This window comes from Ursus arctos, unplaced genomic scaffold (genome assembly GCF_023065955.2).
Source record: "Ursus arctos isolate Adak ecotype North America unplaced genomic scaffold, UrsArc2.0 scaffold_13, whole genome shotgun sequence".
Taxonomy (NCBI): Eukaryota; Metazoa; Chordata; class Mammalia; order Carnivora; family Ursidae; genus Ursus; species Ursus arctos.
The window spans coordinates 51,059,581-51,085,483 of record NW_026622797.1 but is presented as its reverse complement, the minus strand read 5'-3'; the positions used below and the strand labels follow the sequence as shown (position 1 = coordinate 51,085,483).

Below are 25,903 nucleotides of genomic sequence, written 5' to 3'. Positions count from 1 at the left end.
GGCATGTAACTCTAAATTGTCAGTTACTTTCTTTTAGCACTTTGAAAATATTCTATTTGTCTTTCTGGCTTTCATTATTTTTCTTGAGAAACAAGCTATAAGTTTAATTGTTGCTCTTTTAAAGGTAACATATATTTTCTCCAGCTGTTTTATAAGATTTTCTCCCTGGTTTTCATCTGCTATGAATGTGACTAGGTTTATTGGCTTGTTTTAAATTCTGCTTAGGCTTCTTAATTTGTGACATTTTTCACCAGTTTTGAAAATTCTCAGCTACTGTATTGTCAAAAATTGCCTCCATCTCATTTTCTTTCTCCTTTGCTTCAGGGACTCTAACTACATGTGTATTAAATCTCCTTAATGCGTCCTCTATACCTCTTACCTACCCCCTACCCAATCTGTATTTCCAAACTTTTTTCTTTCCATGTTTCCTTCTGGAGCTATTCTTCTAACATATTTTGAATTAACTCTTTAATTATGTCTCATTCGCCATAAAACCCTTCCACTAAGTTAATTTCAGCTACCATATTTTTTTTATTTGGGATTTAGTTCCTTTTTATGGCTTTCATAAAATCTTGTCAATCTTGTTTTTTGTTTTACCTTTTTACCTTTTGTTTTTGAAAACAAAACTATTTTATTTAAAAAAAAAAAAAAGCAGGCTCTGAGAACAGGTTAGTCCGTTCAGGCCCTCAGTGTCCTGGTGGTAATTTGTTCTTCTCAGTGATGTGGACAATGCCTGAACAGTACATCCCGATCCACAGCATTCAGCATGGTTTGCGAGATGGGTTCCAACTTCTGTTCTGGATCTACGTCAGGCCCCCAGAGGGACTCACACACCCCGTATATTGTTTGGAGCGGGTGCTACTGACCACAAAGTTGTCAGTCACCATGGGGCAGCAGATAAGGTCTAGAGAGCAAATGAGGGACTTAAGGGTCTTCAGGTCCAACCCAGTGATGACTGGCTCTGTGTAGTAGGGGCCAAACCATTTTTCATACAAGACGTTGGCCACCATGCTCATGGGGGTATCAGGCTTGATCTGCCAACCCTCCTTCAGCTCATAGAGGTTCAGCCAGAACTTGAGGTGCTGAGCAACAGTCTGGAAATCAGTGGTGAGCCCAGCCAGGCCTATGTACAGCCAATCGCCCACGGGAAAGATCTTCTGGAAGTCCATGGTCACCATCTGGGATTGGATGCCAAAGCGCCTTTTGGCAGCAATGGCCACACAGTTCTTCCCATTCATGGCCATGATGGCCCCTCCATTACAGGACATAATAGACATGATTGCAGTGTACTGGGACCTCCAATTGCCACAATTCCAGTCAACTAGCTAAGGCCCTCACTGCCTGTTTTCCTTCTTTGAAGTATTAAACAAACTGCTGAGCAATTTGCTGTCCGGTAAAAACTTAGAGTTGACAACAAAGAAGCAATCAATGAGTTCTAGTCCCAGTTAGGATATAGAAAGCCTTAAGCACTGCTCCTACAACTGTTTTGCTTTGGGCAGAGTACAGGAGGAAGAGTAGCAGTCAAAAAAGTAAGAGGGAAAAAACTGAAATGTTAACAAAAGCTTAAAGACCAAGTGTGGGCTAGTATGACCGCTTAGAATCTCTGCGGGCCATGGATACAAGGACTCTGCCCCATTTGCCAGCACTTTTCCATAGGCCTCCCTGGGTGTTCGTAAGACAGACTGGGGGCAGATCAGGAGAATTGAAAGAGCCTCCCTCTGGTGAGATGAGCAGATTACAACCAGCTACCACTGGGAGAGAGGCATGAAACCCATGTCCATTTTCCATACAAAGAAAAATTCAACTGTTACTAGAAGAGTGTTACAAAACCTTCCTGTCCCCTGGTCCCAAGAAAAGGTTGGCTGTGGTGGAGGAGGAGGTGAAGCAAAAGCCATCAGATGCTGCAGGAAGGCAGGAAACTCAACTGTCCCCAGAATTCTTAAAAGGAGAGGTCTGCTGCCAGTGAGAGAGGGACAGAAAACTCACTCCCATTTAAGACCTCACTCCATTACAATGCAGAGTCTAACTGCCATGGGGAGAGGGAGGCCCGCCCTAAAACTCAAGAGCCCAGGACCTGCATGAGACTGCCTGCCCCAACCATTAAGCCTTGCACAAAGAAACCAGCCACAGAACTCTATAGCTGAGGAAGGAATAGGACCATGGAGAGAGATCCCATTTGTTGCACAGGTATGCACAGTCTGCTGAAAGCTGAAGGTGAAGTAGGAACACTGAGAAAAACTCTCTGGCATTCCAGGCGACACACCAAACACAAATTAGGAGCAGTCCACCACTGGAGGAATGTGAAACCTATGATATACTGAAGGTAATGACATTAACAATAAAACCCAAACCCAGATCAACAACTACTGGTAGGAGATATTCAGTTCACTCCCTACTAACAATCTGATAGAAAGGTTTGCCCATTTGCAGGTATGAATGTTACTTATCTCAGTTTCTTTTTTTTAATTTTTAAGATTTTATTTATTTGTCAGAGAGAGAGAGGGGACACAAGCCGGGGCAAGGAGCCCAATGTGGGACTTGATCCCAGGACCCTGGGATCATGACCTGGGCCAAAGGCAGGCGCTTAACTGACTGAGCCACCCAGGCATCCCTTTATCTCAGTTTCTACTGTTCTTTTCCATGCAATGTATGGCATTTAACCAAAAATTATAAGACAAATTAAAATTAAATTAAAAAGAGATAAATTAGTCAACAGAACTAGATCCAGAGATGGCCCAGATATTGATACTCTCCAGTAGGAACTTCAAAATAACTGATTAAAATATTAAAGGATATGGGCACATGGGTGGCTCAGTCAGTTAAACAGCCAGCTCTTGGTTTCAGCTCAGGTCATGATCTCAGGTCCTGGGATCGAGCCCTACGTCAGGCTCCACGCTCAGTGGGGAGACTGCTTGAGGATTTGCTCCCTCCCTCTGCCCCTCCCCTCAACTTGTGCTTACGCTCTTGCTCTCAAATAAATAAATCTTTAAAAAAAATAAAATACTGGGATGCTGGATGGTTCAGTCAGTTGAGCAACTGCCTCTTAACTTCAGCTCAGGTCATGATCTCAGAGTTTTGAAACTGAGCCCCATACTGGGTTTCATGCTTAGCAGGGAGTCTGCCTGAGATTCTTTCCCTCTCCCTCTCTCTCTGCCCCTCCCCCTGTTCACTCTCGCTTCCTCTCTCAAATAAATAAATAAAATCTTTTTTAAAAAAAGTAATGATCTAAACTGAAATGCAAAGAGAAAGTCAGAGTAAATATAACAGAAGAGTGCGTCCAATAGAGCTGTGGGACAGTATCATGTCACCTAACAAATCTAACTGGAATCCCAGAAGGAGATGAGAGAGAGAAGAGGGCAGAAGTATATTTGATAGTAGAAAGGCTGAGAATTTTCCAAAGTTAATGAAAGACAACAAAAAGATCCAAGAGGCTCAGATAATCCCAAGGAGAATACAAAGAAAAATACACCTAGACACATCATAATAAAACTGTTGAAAGTCAAAAATTAAGAGGAAATCCTGAAGGTAGCCACAGAACAACAAAAACATTACATGTAGAAGAACAAATATTAGAATTATAGCAGAACTCTCATCAGAAACTCTGAAGCCCTGAAGACAAAGGAGTGATTTCTTTAAAGTATTAGAGAACTTAGATTTCACCACAATACTATCAGGTCACTTGAATTTTTGGTGTTGGTGAGGCTAATCGGGGCAACAAAAACCGGTGGCACTATGGGAACGAGAGTAAATGATAGGGCTTAGATCCAAGGAGCTGGGTGGCCCTGAGAGCCAGAAGTGATATGGATATGCCTCATGAAATAAGACCATCAATAAGCAAGGATCCCAGCTCCAAAAACAGTTTTCCAGAGGCTGACCAGGTCAGAGATTACATTCCCTAAATCACTTCCAGCGGGGTTGGTTACAAGCAAAATTTCTGTACCCATCCAAGCACCTATCCCCGTTGTTTCAAAGATACAGAATGAGTGGTGCAGATTTGGTGACAATAGCCAAACTACAATGGATAGTTCCTATGAGTCCATCTATCGTGGTATTAGGAGACAGGGGAAAAAGTGAACAAAGAATCTCCAGATTCAGAGGACATAAACCTAGGAAGAGCAACCAAAGCAGCTAAACAACCATTTTATGCTGCTCCTGAGATGTCGGGTTGGAGCAAGAAGTCCTGCGAGGATGGTGAACAAAGTGGGCCAACCAGTATAATTTCAAGCAGTTTTAGCCCTTTCATAATATCCATCATTTTCCAAAAGCCTCCCCCCACCCAGTAAATATACCATCTAATACTACCCACTGAATTTGCCACGCATATACAGTTTCAAGACAAGGGACCCCCAGTTCTCCTTTCCCATATAGATTTCCATCCCTAGGTCCCTCCTGTATAAACATTCAAGAATCACAGGGTGAAGGTGTAAGGGGAGAGATTAAATCTGGAGATTCTACTTGCTCACTCACCCTCTTTTCATCCTGTGCTAGCTGTTTGCCCACGCCACAGTAACTAATTCTCCAAACCCATAGGAGAAAAGCAATGAGAGAGAGCATATGTACAAGTGTGGGGGGGTGGGGTGAGAAATGTTGGATTTTGACTGATAAGAGTTCCTGGATTGTACAAAAAAAAACATTGCCTTACCTGGTGAAGAATAGCCAAGATATAAAGAGGATTTGGATTTTAAAAAGTCAAGGTCAAGCCCTTTATATGTCAGCTCCTATTACATTACTGGCAATAGCACTTCAAATGAATGTAGAAAATGAGGTACTAATAGAAGAGAGAAAAGGGAAGACGTAACTTCCCCTCTGGAAACAGGGATAACTGCCAGGCTTTCTGTTGTGGGCGCCTGCCTCTGAAGATACACATTCCAGCGACCAGAGACCTCCTAACTTCTTCTGATTACTCTTCTGCTGAAGTCAAAACAGGGTAAGCTAATAATTTTCAATCCCGCTATCTACATTCTAGTTGTCTACGATTATTCCAGAAATTACAGTTGTTGAATTGTTTTTCACTTCCAATGCTATTGGGCAAATCTTTTGGATACAATTCTGCCACTTCGGTAAGACACTGGAGGATTTACAACAATATCTGGCTAAAATGGCCTTATCATTCCTTTTAAAGGTTTGAAATATTTTGATTGCATTTGGGTACTGGAATAGATTTTTTTTTAATGTGTCTGTTTATCACAGGAAAAAGAGATTTTAAAAATTATTATTGAAAACCTGAATGAATCAGTCATATTATCTCTTAAAAGCTCTCTTTAGTTTCAAGGAGACAAAGAAAATTTCTGGTCATTAAGTATGTTACATATATGACTAGTATTTATTATACCCAATGTAATAGTTTAAAACAAGCAAACTTGGTGGCGTTTTAACTTTTATGTGCTACATGTATAATTCAGCACAGGCCAAAGCCCTTTTTATAATCAATATGATCATTTTGGGGAATTTTTACAAGATAAGCAGAGTAGAAAAACATTTGATTAGGTATTTCAAGTCTCAATTTTGGAACTATCAAACAATGGCTCAGTCATAAGTAAGGAGCTCTATAATGTTCTGCTTCCTTAGTTAAGAAGACAGGAAAAAAATGATACACTTTTTAGAGGGAATCCATGCAGTGGATAGATTAGATCAAGTGATCTTTAGGGATCCATTTGGCTCTAGGATTCTATGACCAGATGACAGCTAAGGTTTCTTCTAGCTCAGAAAACAATATACTTGGAACATAATTTTTTTCTATCTGCAACTGTTAAATAGGTTACTAGTGTAATTTTGCTTTCTTAATTCATTGCTGCTGATGTCTATTATTTATGTGATGCCAACTCTTTGGCGAGGAAAGCAACCCCCACTATATATAACGTTCTGGGAAAACATTTCACTTTATAAGGAGTACACCACAGTAAAAGTACAGTCCAGCTGTGAAACATTAGAAAATGCTGTCCTATTAGAAGTAACATTTACCATCTGAACTCTGGTGTTATTGATTTAGAGTTCCACTTTAAGATAGCTGATGCTAGTTCTACCTCTCAAATCCAACCAAAAAATATACCAAAAGTACATTTTTATTTACAACAAAATTATTAGACGGTGCTTTTAAAGTAGGAACTTAAAATCAATGCCTGAAAAACTGAAACGTAATGTTCAATTATATCTGAAGTTTTAAGAATGCATTTAAAAAATCAAATATGGCTTGGGACACCTGGGTGGCTCAGTCAGTTAACTGTCCAACTCTTGATTTTTGGCTCAGGTCATGATCTCGGGGTTGTGATATCATGCCTAGCATTGGACTCCACGATGAGTGTGGAGCCTGCTTAGGATTCTCTCTCTCCTTCCTTCTCTGCCCCTCCTCCCACCGCTCTCTCTCAAAAAAACAAAACAAAACAAAAAACAAATATGGTACTGCAATTTCCTTAAATTACTTTATTTCAAAGTGTCAAAAACCTAAAGATGATCTTATGCACACACATTTGCTATGTGTCTCAGAATTTACAACTATGCAAAGAATTTTTCAATATAACTAGAAAATGAAGTATTTACACACTTTAGTGTAACGCTTAATACTTATTTTTTAAATCTATTGCTGATGCTATTTCTAAAGAGCAATGACTCAACCAGAAAAATAGTGAAGGTTTTTTCTTTTCTAAAGTGCTTATTAGCAACCATATCCAAAAGCAATGGTTTTTAGAAATACATAACATTGAAAGGTGATCAAAGAGTCACTACTTACAGATTCAAATATGCCATTTTGTAACTCTGCATATGTAAACTGGCTTTATCTGCATTAATGAAAGATTGCTTTCAATGGCTCTCAACTATATGCTTCAAATCAAGACAGTGCTATTAGTACCAGCAGCGTGAACAGTGACAGCAGAATAAACCCCAGCACATCTTAAATGGGTCACAGCAGACTAGAAAAACTGTAACAGTTTTGGGATATGTTACATATCCAAAGATGAGCCTTCTTGTTCACTCTGCATATACAGTAAACATTAAAAAAAAAACTAAAAACACTTTCTTGTCTCATTATAGAGCATTTTATAGCATACAAAGGGATTAAAATTCTTGTACTATTTAACCTAACTCTTACTTCTATATAGAGCAGGCTTCATACTCTCAACATACAAAACAAAGTCTATTTTCACCCAGAAAGCAAGAAGGAATTAACAAATGAAATATCTAACACTAAAAACCTGAGGAAAAAAGCTATGCCCAATTCTGAAATGAAGCTTTAAAAAAAAAAAAAAAGTTGATATAAACATTCCAAAATAGAATTTGCTTTCTGATAGTGAAACATCAGACTTCATTTCCATCATATCATGTTTATCTGTTTAAGTAATTTAGAAAAAAATAAGCATCTACCTAACTGCTTTCTGTTATCAGACTCTAATCTTAACTCACGCCCTCGACATGAACCGTCCAACGGTCTTATAGCATACGTGCCTCAGGTCCTTCCCTATCTATTTTCTGAGCCTTAAGTTTTTTTTATCCTTCCTTTCTCTCCCCTCCAAATATCTCCATATAACCCAAAAGAATCTTCATTTTAAAAAAATCACAGCTTAAATATATTGTGATAATGCCATGTTTGTTTTAAAGTAGTAATTATAAACTGCCAAATAACTTAATGTAATTCACAATGCAAATCCCTAGTAGAAAAAGAATCCATCTTGCCCTGAATATAATACAGCAGTCCAGTGATTTCAAATTACTTATGAAATAAAGGCAAAAATAAGGTGCAAAATACTATTTATAAAAGTTAAGTAAGAAACCAGTTACCATAAATCTTTTTACAAAGATAAATGTAATGTGCCTTCCTGCTTCTAAAAACTGTTAGGGAGGTTTATACTTAGTGGTTTCAAAAATGACTTGAAGGAAACTAGAGATTGAATTACATATTATTTGTAATATATGATATTAAATATATATGTTAACAATAATACTGCAATGGTGAATTTAAATTAATCTTTGGACCTGTTACTTTTGGCAAGTATATTTCTTTTTCCAAAGTCTTTGCTATAACTGATTAATTTTTAAATGTTAGTTTTCAAAAAATTTGCTACTTAAGTACTACATTAATAAGTAGATACCAGAAGTCTCAAATAGTAATAACATGCCTACAAAATAAAACGAAGATTGCTCTTACATCTTTTGTTATTATAACAAATACACTTTAAAATAGATGACATTGGTAGGCCTAGAAATTAAAAATACCCAAACCTTTAAAAAAAGGGATGGAAGAGGAAGGAAAAATGGAAAATTCTTATTTAAAAATAAATCTGAAGTCTTTGCATTTCTTAGGGACTTGACTTGTCGAATCAGTTTATCTTCTTTTGGACCAAGCTGTATCTTCCGCCATTCATCCATGGAATATGATGTTAATTTTCTGTTTTGTAGATTTCAGTTTGAATTTTCTTGAATGTTTGCAAAGCTGGTACTGGACTTGAGACGTTTGGCTAGATAAATCAAAAGTATTATATTTTAACTTAAATTCTCTAAACATAACTATTCATTACTTTTATATAAATTATAGTATTCATCTATTAACTCTGTGTTTGAATCAGAACAGATTCAATCTTCTAAGAATGAAAACCTAAGCCTATCTTCTTCTACCAATCTCAAAAAACATAACTTTGCTTGAAGCCACACATGACTTTGTTGGAAGCAGTACCAAATAAAACAGACATAATTTATATCATCTTGAACATCATAACCTCAAATATGTAATGTAGGTAAGAGTACTCTACTTAAAAAATGGAAGTGCTATAAGGTACAGTAATAAAATGATATATTTAAAAGTCTAAGTTAGAAATCCAAATCTAGATTTCTCTTAAAATAATTGTAATGCCAAAAAACTCTCAAAATAAGTTGAAAAAAATTTAAATGGCTTACAAAGAAAAGTGAGTTGTATTACACACACATGCAGAGACACATACACAAATACATATGGCTGTTAATAAAATATGTACAATCAATTTTGATTATGATGCTAATGGCATTGAGTCATCAGGGTTAATAAAGAAAATCATGCTATTTCACTTGGTAATGTTTGTGCTTATAGTTAAACATGAATATTTCTCATGTTCCAGAGATGAAAAACTGTGCCACAGTAAAAGTATCTTACATTGGATACTAGAAATCTCTCTACTTCACAGGTTTTCAACATGACAGTAGAGGTTGTGATTTAGAAGGTCTGCAGTGGGTCCCAGGCATCTGCTTTTTTGTTTTGCTTTAAAGGTCTGCAGATAATTCTGGTATGTGCTCAAAGATGAAAACCAGTGTTCTCATGAAAAAATGTTCAAAATCATTAGCCATCAAGGAAATTCAAATCAAAACCACACTGAGATACCACCTTACGCCAGTTAGAATGGCAAAAATAGACAAGGCAAGAAACAACAATTGTTGGAGAGGATGTGGAGAAAGGGGATCCCTCCTACATTGTTGGTGGGAATGCAAGTTGGTACAGCCACTCTGGAAAACAGTGTGGAGGTCCCTTAAAAAGTTAAAAATTGAGCTACCCTATGATCCAGCCATTGCACTACTGGGTATTTACCCCAAAGATACAGACGTAGTGAAGAGAAGGGCCATATGCACCCCAATGTTCATAGCAGCAATGTCCACAATAGCTAAATTGTGGAAGGAGCCGAGATGCCCTTCAACAGATGACTGGATTAAGAAGTTGTGGTCCATATATACAATGGAATATTACTCAGCTATCAGAAAGAACGAGTTCTCAACATTTGCTACAACATGGACAGCACTGGAGGAGATAATGCTAAGTGAAATAAGTCAAGCAGAGAAAGACAACTATCATATGATTTCTCTCATCTATGGAACATAAGAACTAGGTTGATCGGTAGGGGAAGAAAGGGATAAAGAAAGGGGGGGGTAATCAGAAGGGGGAATGAAACATGAGAGACTATGGACTATGAGAAACAAACTGAGGACTTCAGAGGGGAGGGGGGTGGGGGAATGGGATAGACCGGTGATGGGTAGTAAGGAGGGCACGTATTGCATGGTGCACTGGGTGTTATACACAACTAATGAATCATCGAGCCTTACATCGGAAACCGGGGATGTACTGTATGGTGACTAACATAATATAATAAAAAATCATTTAAAAAAAAAAAACAAAAAAAAAACAAAAAAAAACAGTGTTCTAGTTTCTATCAGAGTCTCCGCTGGTTTTCACTCTAAGTGCAAGATGACAACATGACTTTCCGGACCAGTGTATTGCTTCAGGCTAAACTAAAGGGCAACTTAACCTAAAAAACAGCCTAAGCTAGAAGTCTACTCTTAAGCCTTCTGTGGACTTGGAAGGCAAACTAAATCAAGAGGGCTTTTTTATTATTATTATGCTGTTTAAAACTACATAATCTAGTTTCTTACTAATTACCTAATTTATTAAACTAACCAGGTGGCAATACCAATGGGTACATATACCTACAACTTCCTTGTTTCCTTATTCTCTGATAAATCCCTACATCTTTCAAAATTCTACCCCTAGAGGTAGACACTAAAAAAATAAAAAATAAAAAATAAAAATACAATTCTACCCAAGAGATCATCTAACGATGAATTCCAAAATCCCTAATGCAGAGTTAGCCTTATTCTCTGGGGTCCAACCGCACTGTATGCCTCTACATTTGTCGTAATAACTGGATTATTGTCAGTGTGTTCTTTGAGGGCATATATTGTGCCTTGCTCCTTTTTTTAATCCCTAATTCCTATCACAGGACTTAACAAATGGGGACATACAAAATTGTAAATAACAATGTCCATGACATAACAGCACAAGAACTGTTTGCTTACACTAGCATTTTCTTAAATTCATAAATCAATTCATAAACAATGCTTCCAGGAAACATTAATAGGTATTATGCAAAAGTGCTATTGTTGGGGCGCCTGGGTGGCTCAGTCATTAAACATCTGCCTTCGGCTCAGGTCATGATCCCAGGGTCCTGGGATCGAGCCCCACATAGGCCTTCTTGCTCAGCAGGGAGCCTGCTTCTCCCTCTCCCACTCCCCCACTTGTGTTCCCTCTCTTGCTGTCTCTCTCTTTGTCAAATAAATAAATAAAATCTTTTAAAAAAAAATTCTGTTGTCAAGTTTGGGGAATGTAATCTTAGAGCTTTTAATTTATATTCAGGTACATATAAAGATCATAAAAAGGAATTTCACAGGACTAGTATTTTAAGGAACACACTCTAGGAAATGCTACCATTAAATATACTGTTCTTTTATTCAATGAGTATTTTTGAGCACCTACTATAGGCCTGGTACTTTCTAGATGCTGGTGATACAGTGATGAACAAAACAAACAAAATCCTTATTCTGATGGAGCTTACAGTTATGTCAACTATAAGAGATAACCAAGTAAGGTAGAAAATAAATGAACAAACAAATAAGGACAAAAAAATAAGGTAGAAAATAATGAAAAAGTTAACTTAAAAAGTGATTAAGTAGCACTAAAGAAAGATAACAGATATAGGAGAATTAAAAGAAGGATGTATTCTTAGGATGGGGGTCATACGAGGTAACTTGGAGTAAGTAATCTTTGACCTAAGACCTGGATGTCAAGGATCCAGTCAAGGAAAGCAGGGAGAGCCACTACAAGAGCTTTGGGAAGGGGGCAGTATGAATGAGTCTGGTGTTTGAAAGGAGCAGAAAGAAGGCCAGGCTGCCTATATACAGCATCATGAGCAAAGAAAGGAGTGGGTACAGAGTAGAAAGGCAGATGGGGGGCCAGGTCACACATAACTTAGAAAAAAGTTTCAATTTTATTCTAGATGCAATAGGAACACATGAAGGGTTTTAAGTGGGAGAAAAGCATAGTAAGATTTGTGTTTAAAAAATTACTCTAGACACTATATAGAGAATGTATTATAGTGGGTCAAAAAAATGGAAGCAGGGATATCAGTTAAGGGACTCCTGCATGGGCAGATAAGAGATGGGATGACTTGGGGCACGGTATTATCAGTGGAGGTAGAGAAAAGATCATTTAAGATACACTTTTTGAAGTAGGGCTGTCAGTACTTGCTGATGGAGTGAAAAGGGGTGGGGAAGAGAACATGGGAATAGGGAAATACAAAAGAAAAGAATTAAGAAATTAAAGATAACAAGGTTTGTGGCTTGTACAAACAGATGAATGGTAGTGATTTAGAAAACAAACATACAAAAACCCTGATCAGAAGCAGTAAATATCTTCCACAGAGTTAAATTTACAAGATAAATAAGATGCTAAACTTTAAAAGTACACCAAGTCCTGAAAAATAAAGTTTCTCAATAGTGAGGTCCCTGCAATACTTTGTTATTATTCTAAATAAGTGCTTTTAGGACTGAGTTATTACCTATTTTACAGAATGCTAGCAATCTTTGGAAAGCTTTACTAAATACCCTCATAATAAAGACTCTCCCTTCTATTAGCTAGCTTTTCAAGGTGACAAAACATTATAAATTCAGTTAAAACTAATCTGCAAGTAACCTTTTTTTAGTTAGATATATTAGAAGTGAAGTTAAATAAACTATGAAGAAGAAAGGCTAGAAACAAATTTTTAAGGGGGGGGGGCGCCTGGGTGGCTCAGTCGGTTAAGCGTCCAACTCTTGATTTTGGCTCAGGTCATGATCTCAGGGTTGTGGGATCGAGCCCCACGTCAGGCTCCATGCTCAGTGCAGAGTCTGCTTGAGATTCTCTCTCCTTCTCACTCTGCCCCTCCCCCTCTTCCTCCCCCTGCTTGTGCTCTCTCTCTGTCTCTCAAATAGGTAAAATCTTAAAAAAAAAAAAAAAAGTTAGAAAGAAAGAAAGAAAAATTAATTTATAAGGGAAAGAATTTTTATTTCATAGGTTCCTAGACCAGGAATAATATTTAAGAGAAAAAAAGCCTACCATTTTTCTACAAAAGACATTCTCTATTTTAAAAACTAAAATTACTCAGGGATAAGCCCATATCTTCATTCTGATAATAAATAAGAAACCATGACACTTGGAAGCCACTCTTCTTCAGCTAGATGGGATTTTCTAGTTAGTGCTTTTTTTGCTCTGCCCTATTTGATGGGGAATACGTGTTGAGCACATGCTGTATGTCAAGTAATGATCTTTAGATGGCTTTCTAGGTGGCTCTGTCATGGCTTCAAAGGGCCTAAGAGCTGTCTACCTCTCCCTACTATGGCCATTTCAAGTCTGCAAAACCTTTGTTACTATTCTGTTGCTGCCAGCCTTATTCCAAGCTTTCTCAATTAAAACTTCCCAAACATACCATGAGTTGACATTCGATTACCTATAACTATATCTCTTCAGTTAGTAAGCATAACTGTAAAGTTTGAAGCAAAGAGCTGTTTTAGCTTAAGAGTTTTCGGAGTATACGTCATTTCTAAAACAGGCCTAAGTGTTTAAAATACAGGTGTTAGCTAAATAAATAAACAGTTGTAAAAAGGAACTTACGTAGAATGAGTTTGCGTTTCTTTTGCTCCGAATGAAGAAAGCTACTAAGGTAAAAGACAACAGGTAGAAAGAGAATGAACACAGAAACAGCGATGACAGGCACTGTGTCACTGCAAGGGACCGAACAATTGAAAGTTCGACTCCAAAGTTTTCGAGTAATGTTCATCTAGAACAACAAATAAAATTATTTTATTTTACATTTAATATGTCTTCAATTCATATGATTGTTTTATTAATAACATAACCAGCATCCAGAATTTAGCTTAATATACATCCCTAAAAAATCTATTGATAGTTGAAGACAATTCCTTTTGCCAGGGAAATTAGCTGGTTCACAGTCATTATATAAGTTTATATCCACACAGAAATTTCATATTCTAAATTCAAACACCATCCAAAGAATGCCACCTTTCATAGATCTCAAACAGGGAACCTGTATCAATATGAATATGGTTAGACCATGCATCATTCACGAAAAAAGATTGAAAAGGGTAATTATGTGAGGTGATGGGTGTGTTAATTAACTCAACTGTGGGAACCCTTATTACAATTTTGTCAATTATACCTCAATAAAACTGCGGGGGGAAGGCTCACAAAAACAAACAAAAATTTTTTTTCTTGTTATATAATGTAATCTCACTGAGCTTGTTGTAATATTTTTAGAATGGAAATAAAAATATCAACTAAATATAGCTTCTCTTCAAGAGATGATATCTATGAAATGTTTAGTACATTACCTAAGATATTATGAAAGATTCATATGGCAAACAATTGTTTAAGTACATAATATCTAATGAGTCATGGAAACTTTATTAGATCATATCTTATTTAGCACCATACACTAAAAACAGACATTTAGGGGCAGCAATACCTCATTTTCACTGAGCTCATGGTTTCTGTCAAACATGCTAAGTGACATAAGGAAACTATCAAATTTAATATAGAGAAATGTTCTTGCCTGAATTTTGTTCAAGATTCGGTTTGCAAGTGGTGCTTTGTATATTTACTGTTAAGTTTTGCTTATTATAAGAAGGATGTTCTAAAACAGGTGGTCATGTTGATTTCCTGTGTAATCCAACGTATGTCAGAGAATCAATATTCATTTTTCTTTATTTTAAAAATCATGAAATAGACTATTATCCTTAAAATATATATTTAGTATTTATTGAGAGCCTACTGGAAGCCAGGTACTAATCCAGACAATAATCCAGACAATAACCGATAGCAAAATCCCCACGGCGCACCCATTTTAAGTTTGACAATAAGTGCTTTTTACATCTTGGATATTAGTGATGCACTATAGTTCTCTGAGCTGTTATTCACATTCAGCATTGTCAAACATTAGGTTTATCAATTTGGACCTTAAACTCTCTTTGAACCAATAATTCCTATTTCCTTTGATGCCTCAAAACTCAGGCACCATAGTCCCATAAAAAGACATGATCGCCATCTAGTGGTGCCCCGCATAAAGGCAGCCTATGCAATGGAGGACAAGGCTTTTTTGTTGACGGATACACATTACTAACAGGCCCACTATATGCTAGGCACTTTTTAAAATACTAAACAGTAAACAAAAAAGGACATGAGGTCCTTGTCTTCATGTGGCTTATATTTTAGTGAGGGGTGACAGACTATAAATAAGTAAACAAATTAAAATTTTCAGGTGATAATAAAGAATAAAAGCAATGGGATAGGAAGTAATTAAGAAATGGTTTCATAAACACATGATAGCAAACCAGAGACTTCTTTAATCAGCAACCAGTGAACAAGAAACTGAAATGTAAACATATAACACCAATGCCTCTGAAAATGACACATATCATCAAACTTAAAAGACCGAACGTACCGAGTTATTAACTTATTTATTATTTGATTAGTGTCCATTTTAGTTTGACAAACCAGGCCATTCTAAAACTTTACTACTTATAACCAGTTACTTCTAGTTGAAGACAACATATGCAGATTCCAATATACCTCTAAAGGGGATAATGATACTAAAGGCACAATCAACGACACTGCAAAATACGTATCATATCAGGAGTAAACTACTTACTGCATCTTCCACATCAATGCATAAATGTGTTCCAGATTCAGCCTTATTCTCAAGTTCATTCATTTTTTGCATTTCATTGTACAAACTACTCAGAGTTTTGTATGCTTCACGACAGTTTTTGCAAACTTCTGAATAATTCCTTAACTGCAGAAGACTGTGAATGTTCCCCTAAAATGTCAAAGGCACATGTGATACAATAAACATTACATCGCTTTAACATAAGCTATTTGCCCTCCTAGAGGACAGGAAGCAATATGGCGCGTTAAAGTGCGAAGCTGTGATGTTAGGTTAGTAAATCACTCTGAGCTTCAGTTTTATCATCTATGATATATTGCTACCACTGCCTATATTATAGGTCTCAAGGACTAGAGACCTGGTATGAAAAGCAAGCATATAGCAAAAACCAGGGTGCCTGCGTGGCAGGGAGTTAAGCGTCCGATTCTTGGCTTTGGCTCAGGTCAGGATCCAGGGTCCTGGGATCAAGCCCTGCGGTGGGCTCCACACTCAGTGTGGAGTCTGCTTGAGATTCTCTCTCTCCCTCTAGCCCTCCCACTCGTGCTGTCTCTCTTTCTCTATAAAATAAATTAAAATCTTTAAAAAAAAAAGAAAGAAAAGAAAGAAAACCACTGTACTAGCCACTGGTAACGGAGAACAATAGCTCAGATGCCAAATTACTAATGCCTACCTCCCAAAAATTTCCTAAATCATCTGGTCATTTACATGCCTGCTCTTACGTAACCTACTCTCACAGAATAAATAAAATATGCCCTTGCCTGGGCTGACTTCAACGCTGAAGTCTGCCTTATTGAGACTGAAAGGACTTTATTAATGGGGAAGAAAAAGGCACCAAAACTACATCTACACTCCACCCTCTTAACCCAAGGCTTGTAATCTAGGCCTCTCCAGTCAACAAAAAGGGACTCATGCCAAAGAATTATATAACCTAACATGAAGGCAGTGGATTTAACATTTAAGATATTGTATTACTGAATCTCAACCTTTTCTACTTCCCGGACTGACATTTGTCTTTTCAAGAACAAGTTTGCTAACCAGTCAGTTCGCATTCTTGCTCTCTATTCCCCTTATTCTTTACCTTATAGCCTAAAGAAACGGTATTAACTGAATATTGGAATGAAAGAGAAAAGGAAAAATTAAAGGAATTAAACGGATGTAGCTCCCACGGTGTTACCCTCACCATTTCTTTTGACAGAGAAACTAAGTCTCCCTAGTTCTGCCACAAGAAATAGCACATGGCCTGTTTTTCACAGAACAATGGTACATTTAGCTAAATGTGTTCAACTAAATAAAGGGTGGCCTAGCCAAATGATAAAAAGCTTTGCAGTGTTTAAAAGGAATGAGGAAGTAGGGTTCTGGGAAGAGGATGACACAGCACGTGCCTTGGGTTCTGACTTCCTTCCTGAAGAGACTCAAGAAAAGAAAGGTCAACCCAGGCACTTGAATAGCACCTAAAATGTAAAGGTGTGACATGCCAGTCTCATCACAGGAAGGTGGTACTGTAATACAAGCTACCATACCAGTCCCAGAGAAACCGACCAGAACTCCTGCCTCTTGTGAACCTCTATCCTCTGCACCCACCCACTGTCCTCTAGATGCAACAGGCTAGAATAATAGCCCTACCTTGCCAGCAGATCCATCCACAAAAAACAGTCTTCCCACAGCCACCAAGACAGCACAGGTTTCCAGAGAAGTCATCTGCAAACACTTACTACCCCAAATGGATCTGGTGTGGAATTTAAAACCACATCTCAGCCCAGTCACTGAGCTTGGAGCCACTTGGTACAGCCCATGTCACCAACTTCACTGCTACCATTGAAAGAGGACTTCCGCCGCCTCCTTTTTGACTCAAACTTTTTAGTTGGGTTTTTCCTTCCCGCCTGTCTCTTGGCTCAAGTGGAAGACCCTGAGGGCAGAGCATCCCCTAATGGGAACCAAAACTACCCCCTGAAGTAATAAGGACTGCTCTGAGCCTGTAAGACTCCACCCGGATTGATTCCATGACAATGATCCATTTGGCCTTCAAAGACTACCTGCAGGTATCCGCCCACCTTTGCCCCACATTTTCCTCATAAACCTGGAAGTAATTCTGGCACTTTGGAGGCAGTGTTGGAGAGGCTAGGCAACCCCCGCCCCCCTTCTTCCCAGGGCTGGCCTCACGGAAATTCCTTTCTTGTTTTACTACCATTCATTTCTCTGCCTTTGGATTTCGTCAGCAGTGAGTGACCAAACCTGGTTTATTTGGGACCCCTGGAGCCAGGTGCTCTTGCACCCCTGCGTCCCAGGTACACCACTATCTCTTTAGCTGGCTCCCTTCCCCTCTCAAACACACACACACACACACACACACACACACACACACACACACACACACACACACACACCCTACCTATAAAACACCGGATATCCCCAGGACTCAGTCTTTGGGCTTCTTTATTATCATTACAGCTTCACTCACTCACATCTGGTCTCATGGCTTTAAATATCATCTGTACCTGATCTGATGATTCTCAGATCTCTATCTCCAGCTCACACTTCTCCCCTGAGCTCCAATTTCATTTATAACACTATCTGACATTTCAGCTTAGATACTTAACAGCTAATTCATATTAACTTGTTCAAAACAGAATTCTTAATCCCCAATCCCTTACAACCAGTCTTTCCTGTGACCCCATCATCCTCTCAGCTACTCAGAGCCAAAAGCCTAGGATAACCCTGGTTCTTCTTCCTTTTCTGATCAGCCTCCACCACTCTCAGGAATTACCCAATCTATCAGCAAGTCCTCTTAGATACACTTCCAAAATATATCCTGAACTGATCTATGTTTCTCCAACACTGCAGCCAGTACCCCAGTCCACACCATCTCTCTCCTCTGACAGCCTCTTAATCAAAGGTTCCTTCTTTCCATTCTTGCCTAGGTTCAACTGAGTTTCTCCACAGGGCAGCCAGAATGCTATTTTAACATGCAACTCATATCATGTCACATTACTGATTTAAATGGCTTCCCATTGTGCTTAAAATTCAATCCATATTTCTTCCTTTGTTCTGCACAGCTCTACACGATTTGGCCTCTGCCTATCTCCCCATATCTCATCCACATATGCTCAATGTGCTCCAGCCAAACAGGCCTTCTTCCTATTCCCTGCACATAGCAAGCTTATTCTCTTCCCCAAGGCCTTTATCCTTGCTTCTAAGGAAAACATTCTTCCCGTGGCTGACTCTGTCTCAAACTTTAGATCATCTCAAAATTCACCTGCTCACAGAGGTACTCCCTGCCCACCCTATCTAAAGTAGTACACTACACTCCTTTTCCAGGACTCATTACTCTTCATTACCTCATTTCTGTGTTATTAATCTTACCCCTACTAGGACATAGTTCATAAGAACAGACATCTTACCTGTCTTGTTTACTCCTCTATCCTCAGTGCCCAGAACACTGCCTCCTTGCACATAATCAGTGCCCAATAAATATTTGTTGAACTGAGTGCATAGCGCCTGCTCGAGGGAACTTTTTAAAGCCAACCTATAGTAACCAAACTCTATATGGAGAGAAAGATTGCTTCCAGCCCTCCCAACCTGGTACAACCATCCTATTACACTGACCACAAAAGCACATAAGAAAGTAAGATGAGCCTAACAATGGACATAAAAAGAAAACAAAACAAAACAAAAAAATTTAAAAAACAAGCAAATAAAATGATTCAAAGGGAAAACAGATTAATAGACAGCAGAGTAAATGCCCTAATAAAAAAGCATTCATTCAGCAAATAGGAGGGAACTTTTACTTATTTTTTTAAAGGTTTTATTTATTTAGTTGACACAGAGAGAAAGAGAGAGCACAAGCAGGGGGAGCAGCAGGCAGAGAGAGAGGGAGAGGCAGGCTCCCTGCTGAGCACGGAGCCTGATGCGGGACTCGATCCCAGGACCTTGGGATCATGACCTGAGCCGAAGGCAGACGCTTAACCGACAGAACCGCCCAGGAGCCCCAGGAGAGAACTTTTAAAAATTAAGCCCAAGGTATGAAATAAATGTCCATGAGCCCATATTGATATAAATAAATGTGGAAGAAGTGGCAAATCTTCCTTACAGAAAGATTTCTAAATAATTTAAGTAAATGCTCACTCCTCCAGGACTTAAGCTTAATTTTCCCACCCCCATTCCTGTTACTTAGTAACTTGGTTCCAAAGAATAGAATATGGAAAGAGGAAGAAAACGGTAACTTTCCATTAAAGAGACGGGGGAAGCACTACCCTGTCCGGGTGATCCTGATAACACCATCAGGAATAAACCATGCTGATAACGTCTATCTCCCGCAGGATGTGATGAGAAAGGTACTTCACTTCTCTAGTGTTCTTCCCCAAAACCCACAGTCCCAGTGTAACCATGAGAGAGAAACATTAGACAAACCCAACCTGAGGGACATTCTATAAAATATTTGACTAGTATTCTTCAAAATTATCAGTCATGAAAAACAGGGAAAGACAAAAATTGTCACAGACCGCAGAAGGCTAAGGGCAGTATAATGGGAAACAGATATTTGGTCTTTGCCCCTGGTTCCTGGCACATAGCTCCTAAAACCTTTGGAATATCCAGAGTAAAAAGAATGCCTCTATATGCTAATGAGATGGCTGGTGGCTGGGGGTCCGTATACAGCTTCAGGATGAAGGCTGGTCACCAGAAAGACCAAAGCATGATTAGGGGGTTGGAACTTTCAGCCCCACTTCTGACTCTAAGGAGGGAAGAGGAGCTGGAGACCGAGTTAATCACCAGGTAACCAATCATGTGTTCATAATGAAACCTTCAGGGGTGCCTGGGTAGCTCAGTTGGTTAAGTGTCCAACTCTTGGTCTCAGCTCAGGTCATGATCTCAGGGTACTAGGATCAAGCCCCGTGTCAGGCTCTGCCCCCAGTGCAGAGTTTGCTTGAGATTCTCCTCTCTTTCTCTGCCCCTCCTGCTTGTCGTCTCTAAAATAAATAAGTCTTTAAAAAAATTAAAATACACACTTTCAATAATTATTACATCACAAAGATTTCTCAATAAATTCCAAAATGTAAACAGGCTACATTTACTGGTCACAATTTCAATAAAACTTGTGCTGTACTAATGCAAATAAACAAAAGAAATCATGTCACTCCTATTAAAAAATAATCTTCCAAAGAACTCTTAAGTCAAAGGACAAAATTAAAATTAGAAATTTAGAAATAAACACAATATAACCCCTTTATATCAGAATCTATTATTGGAAAGGCCAAAGTTATAAACTTTACAATCTGAAAATTATTTTATTGTTGAACAAGAAAAGCTGGAAATAAATTAATTCAAATTCGATTCAAAGAACTGGAAAAGAGACAAAATTAACTGAAAGATTATACGAGGAATTAATAAATGCAAAAGAATAAACAAACACATTAAGAAAAAGAACCCAGAAACTAATAAATAAAACCAAACACAAGTTTTTGGAAAGTTCGGTAAAAACGAACGTACTTTTAACAAGTCTAAAGTAAACTCAAGAGAAGAAAAAACTCACAAAAAAATAGCATTTGGAATAAGAAAGGGAATGTAACTACATATATGATAGAAATTTTAAGGAGTGACCAGTTACTTGTTATCCTAGAATAGATCCTTAAACAGAAAAAGGACATTACTGGAAAAAGTGCTAAAATCAGAATAAGTCTGACATTTAGTTAACAGCTCTGTACCAATGTTGATTTCTTAGTTTTGACAAATATACCATGGTAACAGAGGCTAACACCTGGGGAAACTGGGTCAGCAATATACAGGAATTCTCTGCGTTACCTATGCAACTTTTCTGTAAGTCTAAAATTATTCCAAAATAAAATATTTTAAAAGAAAGTAACCAGTGAAAATCTGTAGTGGGAGAAGAAAAGATGTCATTCACAATGGCACCAAAAGTGATACAATACTTTGGAATAAACGTCGCAAATGTATAAAACCTCTACAAAATTTAAATAAATCAGTAAGACTATGCTAGAGGACATTTAAAAAATAGAGGATAATGGTGGTTGCTGGGGGCTAGAGGAGGAGGACATGGGGAATCATTGCTTAACGGATACAGAGCTTGAGTTTGAAAAACCGGGGATGGACGGTGGTGGTAGTTGCATAACAATCTGAATATACTTAAGGCCACTGAATAGTACACTTAAAATGCTAACATGGTAAATTTTACATTCTATTTAACCGCAATAAAAAGAGAATATACCATATTCCTAGATAGGAAAGCTCAGTATCATAAACATGTCAATTATTTCCAAATGATAAATCTAAAATGTAATGCAATTGTAATAAAATCTTAAAATGATTGAATTTTTTTTTTACTTGGTTCTACTACAATTCATTTCATCAGGAAGAAAGGGCTGGAGCTATGCCTCACATCTTACACCAAAATAAATTTCAGATAGAGAAAAGATGTTTAAATGCAGAAAATGAAACCATAAAATTACTAAAAGAAATCACAGGAGAGGGCGCCTGAGTGGCTCTGTCGGTTTAGCATCTGCCTTCAGCTCAGGTCATGATCTCAGGGTCCTGGGATCGAGTCCCACATTGGGCTCCCTGCTCAGCCGGGAGCCTGCTTCTCCCTCTCCTCCCCGCTCATGCTCTCTGTCACCATCTCTCTCTCAAATAAATAAAGTCTTTAAAAAAAAAAAAAAAAACCACAGGAGAAATTTTAAAAATAATTGCGAAGTGGGGGAAAACCTTCTAATGTGACACCGAGTCTGCAAGCTATTAAAATTTTTTTGATAAATCTGGTAATATAAAAATTAAAATTTTCCTCATAACAAAAAGAAAAGCACAATAAAAAAAATAAACAGCAAACCAAAAAAAAAATATTTGCAACTAACATCCCAGGAAAAATATTCATTTCCCTAAAACATTCATCAACATTCATTTCCCTAAAACACTTACACCAAAGAGTAACTGGTCAAATAGACTTATACACAAAAATTACCATTTGGAGTTTTACAACATACATTAATTAGTCCACTAAAGTTCTAGTAAAGCATTTCCCAACCTTATTAGAACCCTAAACCTTTTCTTATGGGCCATGTATGAACACCTTGCAGAACATATCTTGGAAACTGCTTATCTAATAGTTCTTACTCTCAGGGAAATTCATAATTCTGTGTCATCACATTGATTAAAGAAATCATATGGGGCGCCTGGGTGGCACAGCGGTTAAACGTCTGCCTTCAGCTCAGGGCGTGATCCCGGCGTTATGGGATCGAGCCCCACATCAGGCTCCTCCGCTAGGAGCCTGCTGCTTCCTCTCCCACTCCCCCTGCTTGTGTTCCCTCTCTCGCTGGCTGTCTCTATCTCTGTTGAATAAAAAAATAAAATCTTTAAAAAAAAAAAAAAGAAGAAATCATATACATCTTTACTAAACATGTTTACATCTATTTGTGGGGATTACTTACTTGTTGAGCAAGTTTCAAATCTAGAATTTTATCAGAGTTCCAATGTCACCCCTCACCACCACCAGGAAAGTTCCAATACCAACATTCAAGGGTCAGAGGTGGAGAAAACAAAAAACAAAAAGAGTAGGTTTCTTTTTTCTTTTTTTTTTTTAAGATTTTATTTTTTAAGTAATCTCTACACCCAATGTGGGGCTTGAATTCACATCCCCAAGATCAAGAGTCACATGGTGTACCAACCCAGCCAGGCACCCCAAGGGTAGGTTTCTTAAAGGCTACCTTTTATATTATAATTCAGTTACCTTACTAAACAGTACCTTTTAAAGTAGGTAAAATATAGTTAAGCAAATATTGAGGCAAAAAATAAGCTGCCTGTAGACAGAAACATATACTGCATTATCTAATACCTTATTGCATAAACAAAGTCAAGATAAATTACTGTCAGAACATTGTGTTTTAATTAAACAATCACATGCCCAAGTTACTGTGTTCATATTCAATATCTCTTCGTACCCTCACTACGAAATACTTGAAGGTAGGTAGGATAGATTTTACCGTTCCCACCTTACAAATAAGAAAATTAAAGTTTTGATGATTTTCCTAAAGGCTAGTAATATTAAGAACTTAGCAGAAATCCAGGTCCACTTACTCTTCTACATTGTGTGTATAAATATCAACAATTAATGCTAAAAAAAATTTGTTGAATTATCTATTATGCATTTGTATAAGGCAGCATTTTATTTATTTATTATTATTTTTTTAAAGATTTTATTTATTCATTTGAGAGAGAGAGACAGAACACAAGCAGGGGGAGAGGCTGAGGCAGAGGGAGAAGCAGATACCCAGCTGAGCAGGGAGCCCGATGCGGGACTCGATCCCAGGACCCTGAGATCATGACCTGAGGCGAAGGCAGACGCTTAACCCACTGAGCCACCCAGGTGTCCCCAAGGCAGCATTTTAATTTCAAGTATCATATAAAAAATACCTGGAGGTTATGCTCAAAGCAGGTCAAGGTTTGATTAAATAGACTGAGGAAGTATTGTGTGCTATTTGATAATTCTTCACTTTTGTTCGTTAAACAATCTGTCAAAAAAACAGAAACGTATGTTAATATATCTCCAGCAACAATTATAAACTGTCATTTATCTCTCAAGCAATCACCTTCTGTTTCAAACTATAGTAATTCTTTATTCAAACAAGCATTATGTGTTCCACATAAGAGAATTTTCCAAATGCATGTTTACCCCTTTTAGTTTCGAAAAGATATTTTTTTACACAACCATTTTCACAAAAATCTTAAAATAATCATGTACTCTCCTCTCTTTATGAAAGCAATACACCAAATAAAATTTAAATTGATTTTTGATATGCTACAAAGTCTTAATCATGAACATCAGCTATCAAATGCTGAGTTAATAAGGGTACTCTCAGTGCTGTTTCGGCATCAAACTGTTTATCCTACATTAATTTAACCTAAATTCATATGCTTTTTGATCTTTTGTGTCAAATTAAGTAGTTCTGTGTCTCTTCCGTCTTCACTTCTATTGCATCTAATGGGGTCACCTTTCTCAATTTGCTCTTTCAAATCCATTGAGTTGTGGGACCAGAGAAACAAGCTGGTAAGAATTTTGCCTAAAATATTGATAAAGGGGCTTTAAGTCAAGTCTAGAAATAAAAAGAATTATTTTACATGTTTAAAATCTAAAATAAATTATATTCCTCTGCAGCTTGATAGTCTTGCTTAACAATAGCTCAAGTTCATTCCTCTTGCTTTCTACGTATCTAGGATGTAGGTACAAGTGCCTGGCTTCATATCCCGAAACTTGTGGTCAGCCATTTCCATCTCACTCCACAAACATCTCTAATCCTGGACAACTTCCGATTACTTTCCCTACTCCCAATTCTGTTTGTAACACGCTATTATAGAAAATTCTAGGGTTATAATTAAGGGACTCAATTCCAATGCTAATCTCAGGGCCACAAAACAATCCTTGTAGACACCCTACCAATTATTCCACAAGGAACATTCCAAGTATTTTCTATTCTCTAGTACCTACTCCACCCTACTCTTGTCCTTAATTTCAATTGATGGCTGTATATTATACCCACTCGGGGCCGTCTAAAATGATCTCTCTCAACTGGGAGTGGAAAGACAGGATAAGAAGCTATTGCAATTATCCAGGAGAAAGGAAGCAATGCAAACAGAAAGAACTGAATGGATTAGAGATAGACCGAACAGGTAGTGAAAGGTACTAGAATACAGCCCCCTCAAAATATGCCTCTTTGGCATATAGACTATTATTTTTTTTTAAGATTTATTTACTTATTTGAGAGAGAGCATGGGGGCAGGGAGTGGGCAAAGGGAGAGGGAGAGGGAGAGGGGGAGAGAGAGAGAGAGAGTCTCACGTAGACTCCACGCTGGACTCAGGGCCAATCTCACAACCCTGAGATCATGACCTGAGCCAAAATCAAGAGTTGGCTGCTTAACCAACTGAGCCACCCGGGCGCCCCTGGTATATTAGCCACTGCCAACCAGCAGAAGCAGGAAAAAAGCTCTAAAAACAGGGAACGCATTTTGTTTTGTAAGTAAAATTTACATTTATAAAGGAAATTTCCATTTGTAAAGATGTCTCCCCTCCAGGTAAAAGGAAGAGGAGGACTCCAACAACTCTAACCAATGGAAAGGCTCTAACTTAAATCTACATAACCAACCTGACTAAACAACCCTGGTTTGTCATATTTTTCCTGATTACCTTTCCATAACTTACCTCTTCCATCCAGAAGTCCCAAACCCCTTTTCTTTTGATTAGCCTAAGATGATGTATAAGTCCAAATTCTAACCATCTCTGGATTACTCCCATATGTCACTCCCATCACTGGGTACTCTAATGAATCCATGCACATCACACATGTTAATAAACTTCTGTCTGTTTTTCTCTTCTTTATCTGTTTTTGGCCAGTCTAATTTAC

General features: G+C 37.9%; 1 protein-coding gene and 1 pseudogene across 1 annotated transcript in view; both read right to left on the bottom strand.

Moving 5' to 3' along the window:
* Positions 1-694: 694 nt before the first annotated feature.
* LOC113264650 (proteasome subunit beta type-3-like) lies at positions 695-1,509 on the bottom strand (annotated as a pseudogene).
* Positions 1,510-6,405: 4,896 nt separating this feature from the next.
* The window catches only part of OSTM1 (osteoclastogenesis associated transmembrane protein 1), a 33,965-nt gene continuing 14,467 nt past the window's right edge, over positions 6,406-25,903 (bottom strand). Inside the window, exons 3-6 of the mRNA XM_026511690.4 lie at positions 23,919-24,016; positions 15,489-15,656; positions 13,436-13,601; positions 6,406-8,450 (exon numbers count right to left, since the gene is read on the bottom strand). Of these exons, the coding sequence (XP_026367475.1) occupies positions 8,395-8,450; positions 13,436-13,601; positions 15,489-15,656; positions 23,919-24,016 (488 nt within the window). The 3' untranslated portion in view covers positions 6,406-8,394. The remainder of the gene's footprint in view (positions 8,451-13,435; positions 13,602-15,488; positions 15,657-23,918; positions 24,017-25,903) is intronic.